The 13,337-nt window shown below is 39.0% G+C and overlaps 1 protein-coding gene across 4 annotated transcripts in view; it reads left to right on the top strand.

Annotated features, from left to right (window-relative positions):
* The window catches only part of Tespa1 (thymocyte expressed, positive selection associated 1), a 45,367-nt gene that overhangs the window by 19,761 nt on the left and 12,269 nt on the right, over positions 1–13,337 (top strand). For 2 of the 4 annotated variants that reach the window (XR_007974571.1, XM_052164786.1), the window contains exons 2-7: positions 963–1,169; positions 2,442–2,484; positions 10,566–10,621; positions 11,410–11,463; positions 12,301–12,337; positions 12,791–12,889. Coding sequence is in view for 3 of the 4 variants with exons in the window: in XM_052164786.1 (XP_052020746.1) it covers positions 1,007–1,169; positions 2,442–2,484; positions 10,566–10,621; positions 11,410–11,463; positions 12,301–12,337; positions 12,791–12,889 (452 nt within the window). In the remaining variant the exon portion in view is untranslated. Of the gene's footprint in view, positions 1–375; positions 473–962; positions 1,170–2,441; positions 2,485–10,565; positions 10,622–11,409; positions 11,464–12,300; positions 12,338–12,790; positions 12,890–13,337 lie in introns of those variants that run through there. The other 2 variants (XM_052164785.1, XM_052164787.1) reach the window with 2 other exon arrangements.

Raw genomic sequence — 13,337 nt, 5'->3', positions numbered from 1 at the left:
ACTCCTGTGATGTTGAAGCTTTTAGATTTACTGACTTAAAATATTTCACATGGTACTTAAATTTTTTTTTTCAGGCATTCTCTTTTTGGTGGTGGTAGTGGTGTTCCAGGAAGTATTTGTGAACCCCAAAAGACTACCAAGGAACTGATTCCAATGCAATCACATTAGGGTCCCTTTATTCAAGAAGGGGCCAGTACAGTAGAGGAATGCTAGGGTAATGAGGCAGGAGTGGGTGGGTGGGTGGGTGGGGTACTCTCATAGAATCAGAGTAAGTAGGGATGGGATAGGAGGTTTGCAGGTGGGAAACCAGGAAATGGAATAACATTTTAAATATAAATAAATAAAATATCCAATTTAAAAAATCAAAAGGAAGAAGAAGAAGAAGAAGAAGAAGAAGAAGAAGAAGAAGAAGAAGAAGAAGAAGAAGAAGAAGGAAGAAGAAGAAGAAGAGGAGGAGGAGGAAGAAGAAAGGGTATCTTTCACCTGGCACAACTTCTGAACTTCTGATTGGGGGGGGGGGGGTAGGTAATTATGGCCTTTAACATAATTGGTTGGTGCTGGGAGTCAAATCACAAACTTAACTTCTGTGTTTTTCCTGATTGGTAGTGGTTGTAGGAAGTGAAGTGCCAGGAACAGGCTTGTAACCTGGGGGTGCAGATTTATTGGGGAATAATCTGGAAACTAGTGTTAGACAGAGGTCTTGTTGGGGGGTAACAGACTAGTACTGGTCTGTTAGTTAATTTGAGTTCAACCCTAGGTCAGGTTCTCTAAGATAAAAGTCTGAACCCAAAAGATCTGGTCTCTGAGTGATGGATGGGTTGAAGCAGCAAATCGTTAAGCATCATTTCTTTCCCAATTAGTCAGTGAACAGGCTCTTTGTACAGACAGATTAGACAGTCACCTTTAGAGCAGTTAATATGAAAAGAGGGTAAAAGATTTTCCCCCCATGTTTCAACTTTCAGGAGGGCATCTGTGTGGTAGGAAGTCCTGAAAGTGGACTGAAACGATGGAGGCATCAGTGCTGAGCCCCACATCCTGGGCAAAACGGAGGGCCTGGCTACGGCAGAGTCGTAACTGGCAAACTCAGGTCCTGGAAGAGGAAGCAGCAGCTGCCCTGCAAGATGCACTGGATCCTGAGCCTTCCAGCCTGGATGATGTTTTCCAGGAAGGTAAGAAAATGCTGAGTATCACATAGATGTCCACTGTGTCTTGCACAAGTCTGCACAGGATAGATCTAGCCTATTTAGAGTAGAACCTCATGAAGTCTCATTATAACTCTTTTCAATGATTATAATGGAGAAGTATAGTATAATATGATACATGAATTATGTGAGGAGGCTACAGGCATATATGGTCAGGAAACAGAAAGTGACACCTTTATATCATCCTGAGAAACTTCTGTATGAGTCAAGAAACAGAACAGGGTTTGTCTGTGAATTAAGTTTGTGTAACAAGACTGCATATAGTCTGTCTTAGGGTTTTACTGCTGTGAACAGACACCATGATCAAGGCAAGTCTTATAAATGACAACATTTAATTGTGCCTAGCTTACAGTTTCAAAGGTCCAGTCCATTGTTATCAAGGCAGAAACATGGCAGCATGGTACAGGAGGAGCTGAGGGCTCTACATCTTTATCCAAAGGAAGCCAGGAACAGACTGGACATGCTCAAGTATCTAGCATGGAAGATCTTCAAGCTCATCCCCATAGTGACACACTTCCTCCAACAAGGCCACACCTTTTAATAGTTCCACTCCCTGGGACAAGCATATATAAACTATGACATAGTTTATGCCCAGATTTAGGCTACAACTTTGACACAAGTGACCTTTGAGAAGTTTCTCTAAAGATTTTTCATACTCAATGAAGCAGTTGTTCTTTTTCCAGAAGCCTACATTATCTGTTGTTCAGAGAAATACCTGAGATGTAGTCTGAAACAAAAGCTTTTGAAGCAGTAAAACCAACCTTGCTTATTTGTTAGGAAATAAAAGCACAGAGCCATCCCTTTTCTGATCTTTCTTTCTTTTTCTTCTTTCTTTCTTTCTTTCTTTCTTTCTTTCTTTCTTTCTTTCTTTCTTTCTTTCTTTCTTTCTTTCTTTCTTTCCTTCCATTGTTTATTTTTTTGGAAAAGGAACCATCCTTTTTCCCAAACTATGGAAAAAGGAAGTAGAAAGCATGGTAGTCTGGACACTGGGAACTTTCTGAAGTTTACAGAAAAGAGGAGACGTATCCAACATCTTTACAAATGGGTGCATTCCTTTCATATGTGCATATATGCACACACACATACATACATGCACATACATACACACACACATACACACTATGGGTAAAAAGAGTCTTGCTGTGGCTTGTGTAAGAACAACTTGCAGGATACCTGAGTTACATAGAGAAGTGTGATTCTCTTCCATTCCCACAATCACCCAATGTCTGCTTTTTCTAGGGAATCCAGTCAATAAGATTGAGGACTGGCTGCAGGGCTGTGGGTAAGTCCTCAAAAGCAAAGATGTGGCCAGCAGATGGCTGTGATGATGTATATGATCCCTATGAACTCAGAGACAAGGAAAAGTGAACACTGGTTTGGTGTGCAGGCATGATAAAGAGATTTAGGACTTGGGTCAGTTGGTAGTTCATGCTGTTGAACAAATGAAACTCGAGGCTGAGATGAAGTTCAGCAGGAAGGTTGAGAATCCAGGAGAGATCTGAGCTAGAGATAAGAATAGATGGAACTCTGAATTTATTTAGAATCACAGGCATGAGTGGTAGTCCCCTCCCATTGGCTTTCCCCATTCTGACTACAGTTTTATATGATGTATCAAAAAAAAAGATGAAGGTAGATCATTCCTCCTCAGGAACAGAGCATAAGAGGGGCTCAGGGGCTACAAAACCATGAGGAGTTCAGAGGCTTTAAAGTATATTGTCTGTTTTCTTTAAAGTGCTTTAAAATATAAGGCTCTTCTAAAAGTCCTCCAGCCTGTACCATTTTAGACTCAGTCTCCTTGGACACAGGGAAGCTTCTGTGACCTAGTTAGGTCTGACTGTTCTTATAAGAGTTACTTCTAAGATGTACAACTTCTGCCTGCTCCTCATTTTCCATCCAGGAATGTCCCCAGGTTTATATAACCTTTAATCTAAACTCATCAATTAACTGACATAAATAAACCCACCCTTGCTTATTTGGCAGGAAATAAATAGAACTGAATAGTCTAGGGTTGTTTATTTTAGTCTGCTCTGAAAGGCAGTGCCAAGAAGTATTTATTTTGTCTTTTTTTCCAGTTGTTTAAAAAAGGTGTGGCATTTCCTACCCCAATCTTAGACACAGTTCATTGACTGTAAAAGGCAACCTTCCAGTGGTGGAAGGTGATGATGGCAAGAATAGATGGTTTGCAGGTTTTAATGAGAAGCCATGATGAAAAGTCCTGGTTATTTTGGTGCTACACTAGACACATTTCTTCAGAGTGAAAGTCACATCCCCTCTTTTGGGCCATCCTTATTATCAAGTTTCTTTGAGTTTGAGGATTGTAGCATGGTTATTTTGAACTTTATGACTAATGTTCACTTATAAGTGAGTACATACCATACATATCTTTCTAGGTCTACATTACCTGACTTAGGATGTTCTACACATTTGCCTGCAAATTTCATGATGTCTCATTCCACATCCTTGCCAGCATGTGCTGTCCCTTGAGTTTTTGTTCTTCACTATTCTGGAACATGTAAGATGGAATCTGAGTCATTTTGATTTGCATTTCCATGATGACTAAAGACATTGAACATGTCTTTAAATACTTCTGGACCATTACACATTCTTCTGTTAAGAATTCTCTACTTAGCTCTATACTCCATTTTTAATTGGGTTATTTGTTTTGTTGGTGTCTAATTTCTTGAGTTCTTTATATATTTTGGGTATCAGTCCTCTGTTGGATGTAGGGTTGGAGAAGATCTTTTCCCATTCTGTAGGCTATTGTTCCATCCAATGTGTGTGTATGTATGTTGTCCTTGTGTGCATGTGTGTGTGTGTGTATGGTGTGTGTGTGTGTGTATTTTGTCCTATTGATGGTGCTCTTATCCTTGCAAAAGCTTTTCAGTTTCATGTCATACTATTTGTTAATTTTTGGTCTTAGTGCCTGTGCTATAAGTGTTCTATTCAAGAACTTGTCTCCTGTGCCAATGTGTTTAAGGAAGTTTTCCACTTTCTCTTCTATTAGATGTACTATAGTTTTCTGTTGAGGTCTTTGATCTACTCTGACTTGAGTTCTGTGCAGGGTGATAGATATGAGTTTGTTTGAATTCTTCTACATGGACACCTCCAATTAGACCAGTACCATTTCTTGAAGATGTTTTTTTTTCCATTGTATGGTTTTGGCTTCTTTGTCATATATCAAGGTGTATAGGTTTATTTCTGGGTTTTTAGTTCCATTCCACTGATCAATTTGCCTGTTTTTATGCCAATACCATGGGACTTTTACTACTATTTCTCTGTAGTATAGATTGAAATCAGGGATGGTGATATCTCCAGAAGTTCTTTCATTGTACAAGATTGTTTTAGCTATGCTGGTTTTTTGGTTTTGTTTTGTTTTGGGTTTTGTGGCTTTTTTCAAGACAGGGTTTCTTTGTGTAGCCCTGGCTGTCCTGGAACTCACTCTGTAGACCAGGCCGGCCTCGAACTCAGAAATTTGCCTGCCTCTGTTGTTTTTCTATATGAAGTTGAGAATTGCTCTTTCAAGATCTGTAAAGAATTGAGTTGGAATTTGTATGGGAATTGCATTGAGTCTGTTATTGCTTACAGGAAATCTTTCCATCTTCTGATATCTTCTTCAATTTCGTTCTTTACTCCAGACTCCACCTGAGGCTACATTCAAAGCATCAGGCACCATTTTGAGCTGCAAATCTCTCCATTCTAAAGGATGTTGAGAAAGCAAGTACTGTAAAATTCAAAACGCATCAGTGCTTCAAATAGATTTAAGTGATGATAAAAATAAAGAGATCCAAATTCCCTTTTGGGGTTCTTATTTTTAAAAGAATTTAGAAATAGAGTCAGAGGGAAGCTTAAGTCCCATTTTATTAGAGTTTAAAGCAAAACTGACAGGCCAGGTGAGCTAAAAATGACAGCTTTTTGTTAGGTCAAGATAGAAAAGAGGAAGAGAAAAAATTAAGAATTATTTTGGGGTGTTTTTTTTTGAGATTATAAGAGGATTACATTATTTCTGCTTATCTTTTCCCCTTAAACCATATCATATAACCTTTTCCTCTTGCTCAAATTCATAGCCTCTTTTTACATTAATTGTCACATGCGTATATATACATAATATATATATTAAATATAATATCATGAGTCTGTAATGTTACTTGTATGTATGTTTTCAGAGCAGATCTTTGGTATTGGATAACCATTTGTTGTGCTCCAACTTGGAGAAGACTATTTTTCCCATTCTCAGCATTCCTTTGTGTGGGAGCATAGCTCTTTGTGTGGGACTGAGATCTCATGGGCTTCTCTCCATACACTTTGGCATGTCTATTGGTGTTTTCCTTGTTCAGTTCCATGTTTAGGCAGTCATGTTGGTGAGATACTATGTGTGTAGCTTTTGAAATTCCTAGAATATACAATCTCACAGAAAATTCCCTATTCCTCTGGCTTTTACAATCTTCGTACCCCATTTCTGAGCCTTGGGTGTAGAAGTTGTGTTATAGATACATCAGTTAGGACTGGGCCCCAAACTCAGCATTTTTTCATTAATTTATTTATCTATTCACTTTACATCCCTATTTCAGCCCCCCTCCCTCCTCTCTTCTAAGACCTACCCTCAGACCGCCCCCCTCCCCTCCCCTGTACTCCCGACTTCCCTTCTTTGAGGAGAAGGAGAGTCACCAACCCACCACCACTGTACCAACCTGCCCTGGAACATTAGGTTGCATCAGGACTAAATGAATCCTCTTCCAGAGAGGCCAGACAAGGAGGCGCAGCTAAGGGAAAGGGATCTGAAGGCAAGCAACAGCATCTGAGTCAGAGACAGCCCCTGCTCCAATTGTTAAAGGACTCACATGAAAACCAAGCTGCACATCTGATATATATGTGTAGGGAGCCTAGATCCAGTCTATGCATGCTCTTTGGTTGGTGGTTCAATCTCTAAAGGCTCCCATGGGCCCAGGTTAGTTGGCTCTGTAGGTCTTCTCGTGGTATCCTTGACCCCTCTAGCTCCCTCAATTCTTACCCCTCTCCCCAACTCTTCCGCAAGATTCCCAGAGCTCTGCCTAATGTTTGGTTGTGTGTCTCTGCATCTGTTTCTATCAGCTGCTGGATGAAACCTTCAGATGACAAAGGCTCCTGTCTGGAAACATAGCAGAGTTTCACTAATAATATCAGGAGTTGGCTCTCTCCCTTGGGGTGGATCTCAAGTTGGGGCAATCATTGCTTGGTCATTCCTTTAATCTCTGCTCCATCTTTATCCTTGAATATCTTTGTAGGCAGGGCAAATTTGGGGTTGAAGGTTTTGTGGGTGGGTTGGTTTCCTCCCAGGCACTGAAAGTGGATGGAGAGAAGAAACTAAATGGAAGAGGCAGTAGGGAGAATAACCTGAGTGAGGATCAGATGTTGAGATAGCAGAGGAGGCGGCTGAGAGGGTTGAGAGAAAAAGAGGAAAACAATGAGGATAGCTCTGAGATAAGCCAGAAATCTGGGAGGGGGGAGATCCCTGGGAGAATATGGGGGTGAGTCTAGCTGAAAGCCCCTGAGGATATGGGGCTTGAAGTGGCCACTTGTACTTTTCTTTCTGAAGTACATGGAATCTGTAGCCAGGCAAATATCTGCATTTTTATGGGTTGCAGTTTTCTGCAATTAGTCTCCACCTTTTGTAAAAAGAAGTTTCCTTGCTGAGCTTGATGATTACACTTATCTGTGGGATTAAGGGCAAATACTTAGAGTGTAATTAGGGATTATGCTGATTTAGTAAAGTAATGCTTGTAGGTTCTACTTTATAATCTATGAGTTCATTATCCCTGGGTTTTTGGATAGATATTCATATCAGACATAATTTTCCTCTTGTTGAGCAGATCTTAAGTCAAATTAGAGAGCTATTGGATACTGCTAAGTACTGTACCTTTAGGGTTATTTTGCAGTGCTGGTCCTTTTTGCAATTCACAGCCACTATACCCTGGTAGGGATATAGGTTACTTTGCATTCTTTGGAAACATGCCTGGTACCTTATTTTCCCATGAAAGTTAATCCTCAGGGTGAATGCTTTCCTGTCAATTTCAGCACAAGGACCTCTTAGCTCTCTTTCTGAAGTACATGGTATCTTCAGCAGTAGGAACTTACCTTACACTTCTGAGCATGGGGAAAACAAGGGTAATAGCAATAGTTTGTAATATTTTGGAGTCTCGTGAACAACCTTGTCCAACAACTCAAAAGAGGTCTTCTCATGCTTGGTATTGGAGTCTTTGTTAGATGGTCTTTGGCTCATGTAGGGAGCATTACCAGCCCAGATGAGAGAATTCCATTCAAGCTATATGTATTTTTTACACATAGCTATATGTATTATAATTTTTAAATGCTTTAGGTAGATGGCTAATATCTAGTTATCTAGTACTATTCCTTATAACTTTTCAAACATCCTTCCTGTCATTTTACCTTCCTCCTCCCTTCTTCTCTATTTGTCTGCAACCTCCCTTTCTAATTAGAGTCCTTCCCTTTTTTCCAATTTTTCCCCACTTGAACTCTGCTATCCCCATCACTATTGTTCACACACACACCTACTCCAGAAATGGTTCGATTTTACTTTCCTGATTTCTACTGTTATTATAGGAAATGTCTTCACAGCTAAAAATTTGGAATTAAGGTCCTCCAACAAAAGAGAATATGTGATGTTTGTCTTTTGTATTCTGATCTTTTTCAGTTCCATGTATTTACCTGAAAATTTCATGATGTAATGTTTTTACAATTAAATAACATGCCTTTTGAGTTGTGGTTCAAGAAAGCTATTGTGTTCATCCACAGAAGTTGGCAAGGAGCTATAAGCCAGAGGAATCAGGCATGTTGAGAATGAATTAGGATATTTGCAGTGTCAGAGAAATCCTTCTTAGACTTTTGACTGGCATCTGAGAAGGAGAAAGGAAGAAGAAAGATGAAAAGTTATAATCTTCTTGAGTTATAACCTAGAAAAACATGCAAGCTTAGCAGTACTACATGACAGAAGCTCTGTAAGAGAGTACACTGTTTGTAGGGTTCTTCCCATCCCTTAGCATGTTCTCAGGTGAATTATAGTGGTCTTCTGGCCAAATAATTGACAGGCCCAGATGGAATAACTCTTTTTTAAAATATTTATTTATTATTATATGTAAGTACACTGTAGCCGTCTTCAGACACACCAGAAGAAGGCGTCAGATCTCATTACAGATGGTTGTGAGCCACCACGTGGTTGCTGGGATTTGAACTCAGGACCTTTGGAAGAGCAGTCAGTGCTCTTAACCACTGAACCATCTCACCAGTCCATGGAATAGCTCTTAAGGAAAGACATAATATTCAATTCTCTAATCTTTGGGAGCAGATCAAAATGTCCTATCTCCACTCAAGGACAGAGGAAGAATTGAGATTTTATTTCTTGACCAGAAAGAATTAATTTTTCCTTAATGAGCCTCAAAGAATCCTTGATATCTCCATCTTTTGATATGGCATTTTAGATCCTAAGAAGAGGCAGTTGTGGCAGTTTCCTTTCTAGGGTTCCTGGGGAAAGAAGTGGAGATCTAAATTCCCATATAAGGAAAGGACTTTATCCTCTATAGCATCCAAAGGTGGTAATGCCTGAAGTAGTACTTGAAAATAAGGTGATAAGGTAAAACATAAATTAGGCAAAAGAGCCCAAGAATCATGAAAAGGGACATAATGCTGTTTTTTTTTTTTTTTCTAGTTTCAACTCTGTTCTAGTATTTCTGATTTTCATGGTGGATATGTGCATTCAACTTTCTCTGTGTTAAAGTAGTAAGAACCAACTTCACATTCTGAAAAACTCCAGCCTGTATTATTTCTTCCAGGAAAGGATTATTAAAGTTAGGTGAGCCAGAGAGTGGTGGTGCATGCCTTTAATCCCAGCACTTGGGAGGCAGAGGCAGACATATTTCTGAGTTCAAGGCCAGCCTGGTCTACAGAGTGAGTTCTAGGACAGACAGGGATACACAGAGAAACTCTGTCTCAAAAAACAACAAACAAACAAACAAACAAACAAACAAAAAAAAGGTAGGCCTTTTGAGGGCTGGAGAGATAGTTCAAAGGTTAAGAGCATTAGCTGCTCTTCCAGAGGTCTTGAGTTCAATTCCCAGCAACCATCTGTAATGGGATCCAATGCCCTTTTCTGGTGTGTCTGAAGATAGCTACAGTATGTTCATACAAATAAAATAATCTTTTTTAAAAAAAAAACATTTTCCCCACTAACTAGTGTAATTAGAATTAGACTTGGACAAGTCACTAAATACATATTTTACATTGTTGATTACAAAAGTTACATTGCTACTTAGAAAAAGTGATTTCTTAAAATGAAAATATGTTATGAAGTAATGGATTTTGTAACCTGAAAATTTTCACAATTTTCTTCTGTTAAAAGCTGTATCCCCCAAAAAGCTGTATCCAATAATTATATTATTCTGTAACTTAATATATAAATTAAGAGAAGCCAAGACTGAATCCCAGGTGCTTTGATTCCAGCTCAAGGTTCTTTTATAGATTACTTTACTCATTTATTTCAAACAAAGAGAATTTGTTTTGTTTATAAAACTACTGCTACTTCTCACTATCTGTTATATTGATTTGCCACTGTTATTCTGGCCAAGATTGCGAATGAGTGATAAAGTACCATTACAAATTTTCAAAATATCTACCCAGGATGCAGTTTCTTCTGTTTCTTGAAAGATGTGATATTCAAGCAAGAACATGAATGCTGGGAAAGTAAAGAGATGTGGGTAGATATGGTGAACTGACAAAAGCCTGAAAATAACTGACATTCGCTTACATTATATGGAAATTACAACATCAGAAATTGTCTAACTCTAGCTATTAGATCACTAGGAAGTGATGGAAATTATAGTATTAAAAAACTCTGTCCTATTATAACATATTTCTCCAGTTTTGCTTCTGTGTTTCTCTCTTATTTTGATAAAGATTTATGGGGGCTGGAGAGATGGCTCAGTGGTTAAGAGCACTGACTGCTCATCCTAAGGTCTTGAGTTCAAATCCCAGCAACAATATGATGGCTCACAACCATCTGTACAGCTATAGTGTACTCGTATACATAAAATAAATAAATTAATTAAAAATACTCTTTTAAAAAAAGATTGATGAACCATTGCAAAACCAACCTCAGGCAATGTGGCCATAACAATAGTAGCACATTTAGAAATAAAACACATTTCAATCTCGGATTCTCACAACTACTTCTATGAACCTATCAGACAATTAACCACAACCTAGTTGTCTTCAGTATGAAAGCAAATTCAGTAGTTCTGACTCTCATTGGAAAATTATGTGAATATGTGGGGGATATTTGAAGAAAGACAGTTGGAAATGTAATTATATTTTTAGTTGTAGAGACACTGAAGAGGGACTTTCTGAAGAAATAGGGCAATCTAACTACAGTGGTAAGCTATTCTATTTTCTTTTCTATTTGGATGCTGTGCAATGTGCCCTCACACTCTCTCTGTCTCTGTCTCTCTTTCTGTCTCTGTGTGTGTGTGTGTGTGTGTGTGTGCTTCTGTGTCTGTGTATATATATATCCACATTCATGTTTATGCTTGAAAATGAGTAACTTTAAGTTCTGAAAAATGCCATTTATTTGTTATAGAACAGTCTAGAAAGTGCAAATGGAAATACTACCTCAAGCAATGTTCCATAATGTTCAGAATTTACCTGTTAGTGGTTGCTTTGCTAATAGCTTCTATTAGAGAATAACCTCAGAGGCAGGCAAATTTCTGGGTTAAAGGCCAGCCTGGTCTACAGAGTGAGTTCCAGGACATCTATGGCTATATAGAGAAACCCTGTCTCGAAAAACAAAAACAAAAACAAAAAAATTTAAAAGAAGAAAAAAAGAGGATAACCTCATGAACTGTATACATTTATATTTGTTGATTCCTATGTGTACTCAGACACCTCGTGTGTGAACGACTTAGTAGAAGATTGTGCACATGATCATAGGTGACAAAATACAGAGATAAGTTGTAAATGAATGTATGTAACCTTGAATCAAACCATGACAGTGATTGCTGATGTAAAGCTTGGGGGAAGCTTTGTGAATATGTAAATATCTAGCATATTTGTGTAGTTATGTGAGTCTAAGGATGTGGTTAGATGCTCAAGTATGCAGTGTGTGTTGTGTTGTGTTGTGTTCTGCCTTTATTTTTTGCAACTCTTGTCTGATTTTTTTTGGTAGGGTACTCTAGCCATGGGGCAAGCTTTGAGGATGACTTGAGTCTTGGAGCAGAGGGTGAGTGGCTCAGCTGTGTGGTGTTGGGATCAGGACAGAGAGGGTCACATGGTATGATCTAAGAATAGGCTGGAAGGAAAACTCAAGAAAGAATCAGGGTTTCTCTGGGGTCCTATCTAGATGGAAAGAATAGCTTAGTGTTCTAATTTGTTTTGATGTATGATAAACACAGAAAGTAGGCCAGATTTAGAAATATTTCTTAACCTGCTTTTTATGATTCCTGACAGTCTTTGCATGGTGCTTCGAGACTGTATCAATGCACCATAGTATTTGCTATAGACATAACTTTGTGACTTCTTTTCCCTATTAGAAGCCCTATGAAGAAAAGAAGTTTTTGAGAGCTTCTTCCACCTTTTCCTCCAACTTCACCTTTATATTGGTTATTAGACCCAGTGCCCCATACTGCTAGGCAAATGCCCTGTCACTGAGCTACATCCCGATCCCTGAGAAGCTTTAAGAGGCATATTTTGATGCAGGAGGATAAGGACTTAAATAAAAGATAGAAGAACTGTCTCTCCCCAGTGTTTCCAGATACTTTTAAGATGGGCAGACATGTGATTGATGGGTAAGCCATGTGATGGGCAGAAAAAAGATCCTAAAGATCAGAGTGATGCTGACCCTTAGGTCAGAGAGTCTCTTGACTAGACCTCTAATTCAGACTGCTGACAAAGTTCTCTAACATGTCTGTTGCATTTCTTAGGCTATGTTTGATGATATTGAGATCTCAAACACTGTACTACTGAGGAAAACAGTAGAGCTATTTTATGGATAGAGAAACAGCATGTGGGCTTTTAGTTTTCCATCTAACTTGTTTTTGTTTTTCTGTTTCTATTCAAGCCACATTACTGTCCACCAGTGGAAACCTCTTCTCTAGGTAAGTATAAAGTTTAGACAGTTTGAATGCTATCATCCAAGGATACAATGAACTATATGAGGTTACAGAGTCAGAAATTTTAAGGAAAAATCCAAAAATACACCGTAAAGTGAAAGGCTTTTTTTTTTCAATAATTTATTTTATTCACTTTATATCCCCATCTTAGCATCCCTTCTCTCCTCCCAGTCCAGCCCTTACAAATCTCTCCCCTATTACTCCCTTCCCTTCTCCTCAAAGAAGGGGAAACCCCTCTCAGTTATCACCCCACCCTGGGGCATCTAGTCCCAGCAAGACTAGAAAAGAAAGACTTTCTAACCAGGGGAAAAAAAAGGCACAGTCTAAGTTTCCTCAGCACAGGGAAAATACATCCAGTAGGGGCATGGGGTGGGGGGGTTGAGGTCAGGGTATAGAATAGAAATTGGAATTGAATGACATCACCTTTCATTTATTTAGGAATTTCCTCCAGACATCCAGACTATGCCAGTTACTTGATCTTGGCTCTAGTTTGGCTTCCAGCAGCATGACTGGTGGGACCAACAAAACCAGTTCAACGTAAGTTTTAGAGGGTTAAGTTCATTGGGGAATGAGAGACTGAGGCTCTGAATATTGGAGCTTATATACATTTTCGGTTTACAGTCAAGAAATATGATGACGTTTGTACCAAGATGAGAAAGGGGTATAGAGGAACCTTCTACTCAGAAATGGATGAGCCAGGCAGTGGTGGTGCACACCTTTAATCCCAGTACTTAGAAGGCAGAGGCAGGCGGATTTCTGAGTTTGAGGCCAGCCTGGTCTACAGAGTGAGTTCCAGGACAGCCAGGGCTACACAGAGAAACCCTGTCTCAAAACAACAAAAACAACAGCAACAAAAAAAGAAATGGATGCTATGTACAAAACACAGGAACCTCCTTCCACTGAACCTATACTCCAGGAGACTTAGTAAGAGTACTATTACAGTACCTAGTCCTATAATAGGTGTTCAATAAACAGCAAGTATTTT

This window comes from Apodemus sylvaticus, chromosome 20 (assembly GCF_947179515.1).
Source record: "Apodemus sylvaticus chromosome 20, mApoSyl1.1, whole genome shotgun sequence".
Classification (NCBI taxonomy): domain Eukaryota; kingdom Metazoa; phylum Chordata; class Mammalia; order Rodentia; family Muridae; genus Apodemus; species Apodemus sylvaticus.
This window is presented reverse-complemented; position numbering and strand designations above follow the sequence as displayed.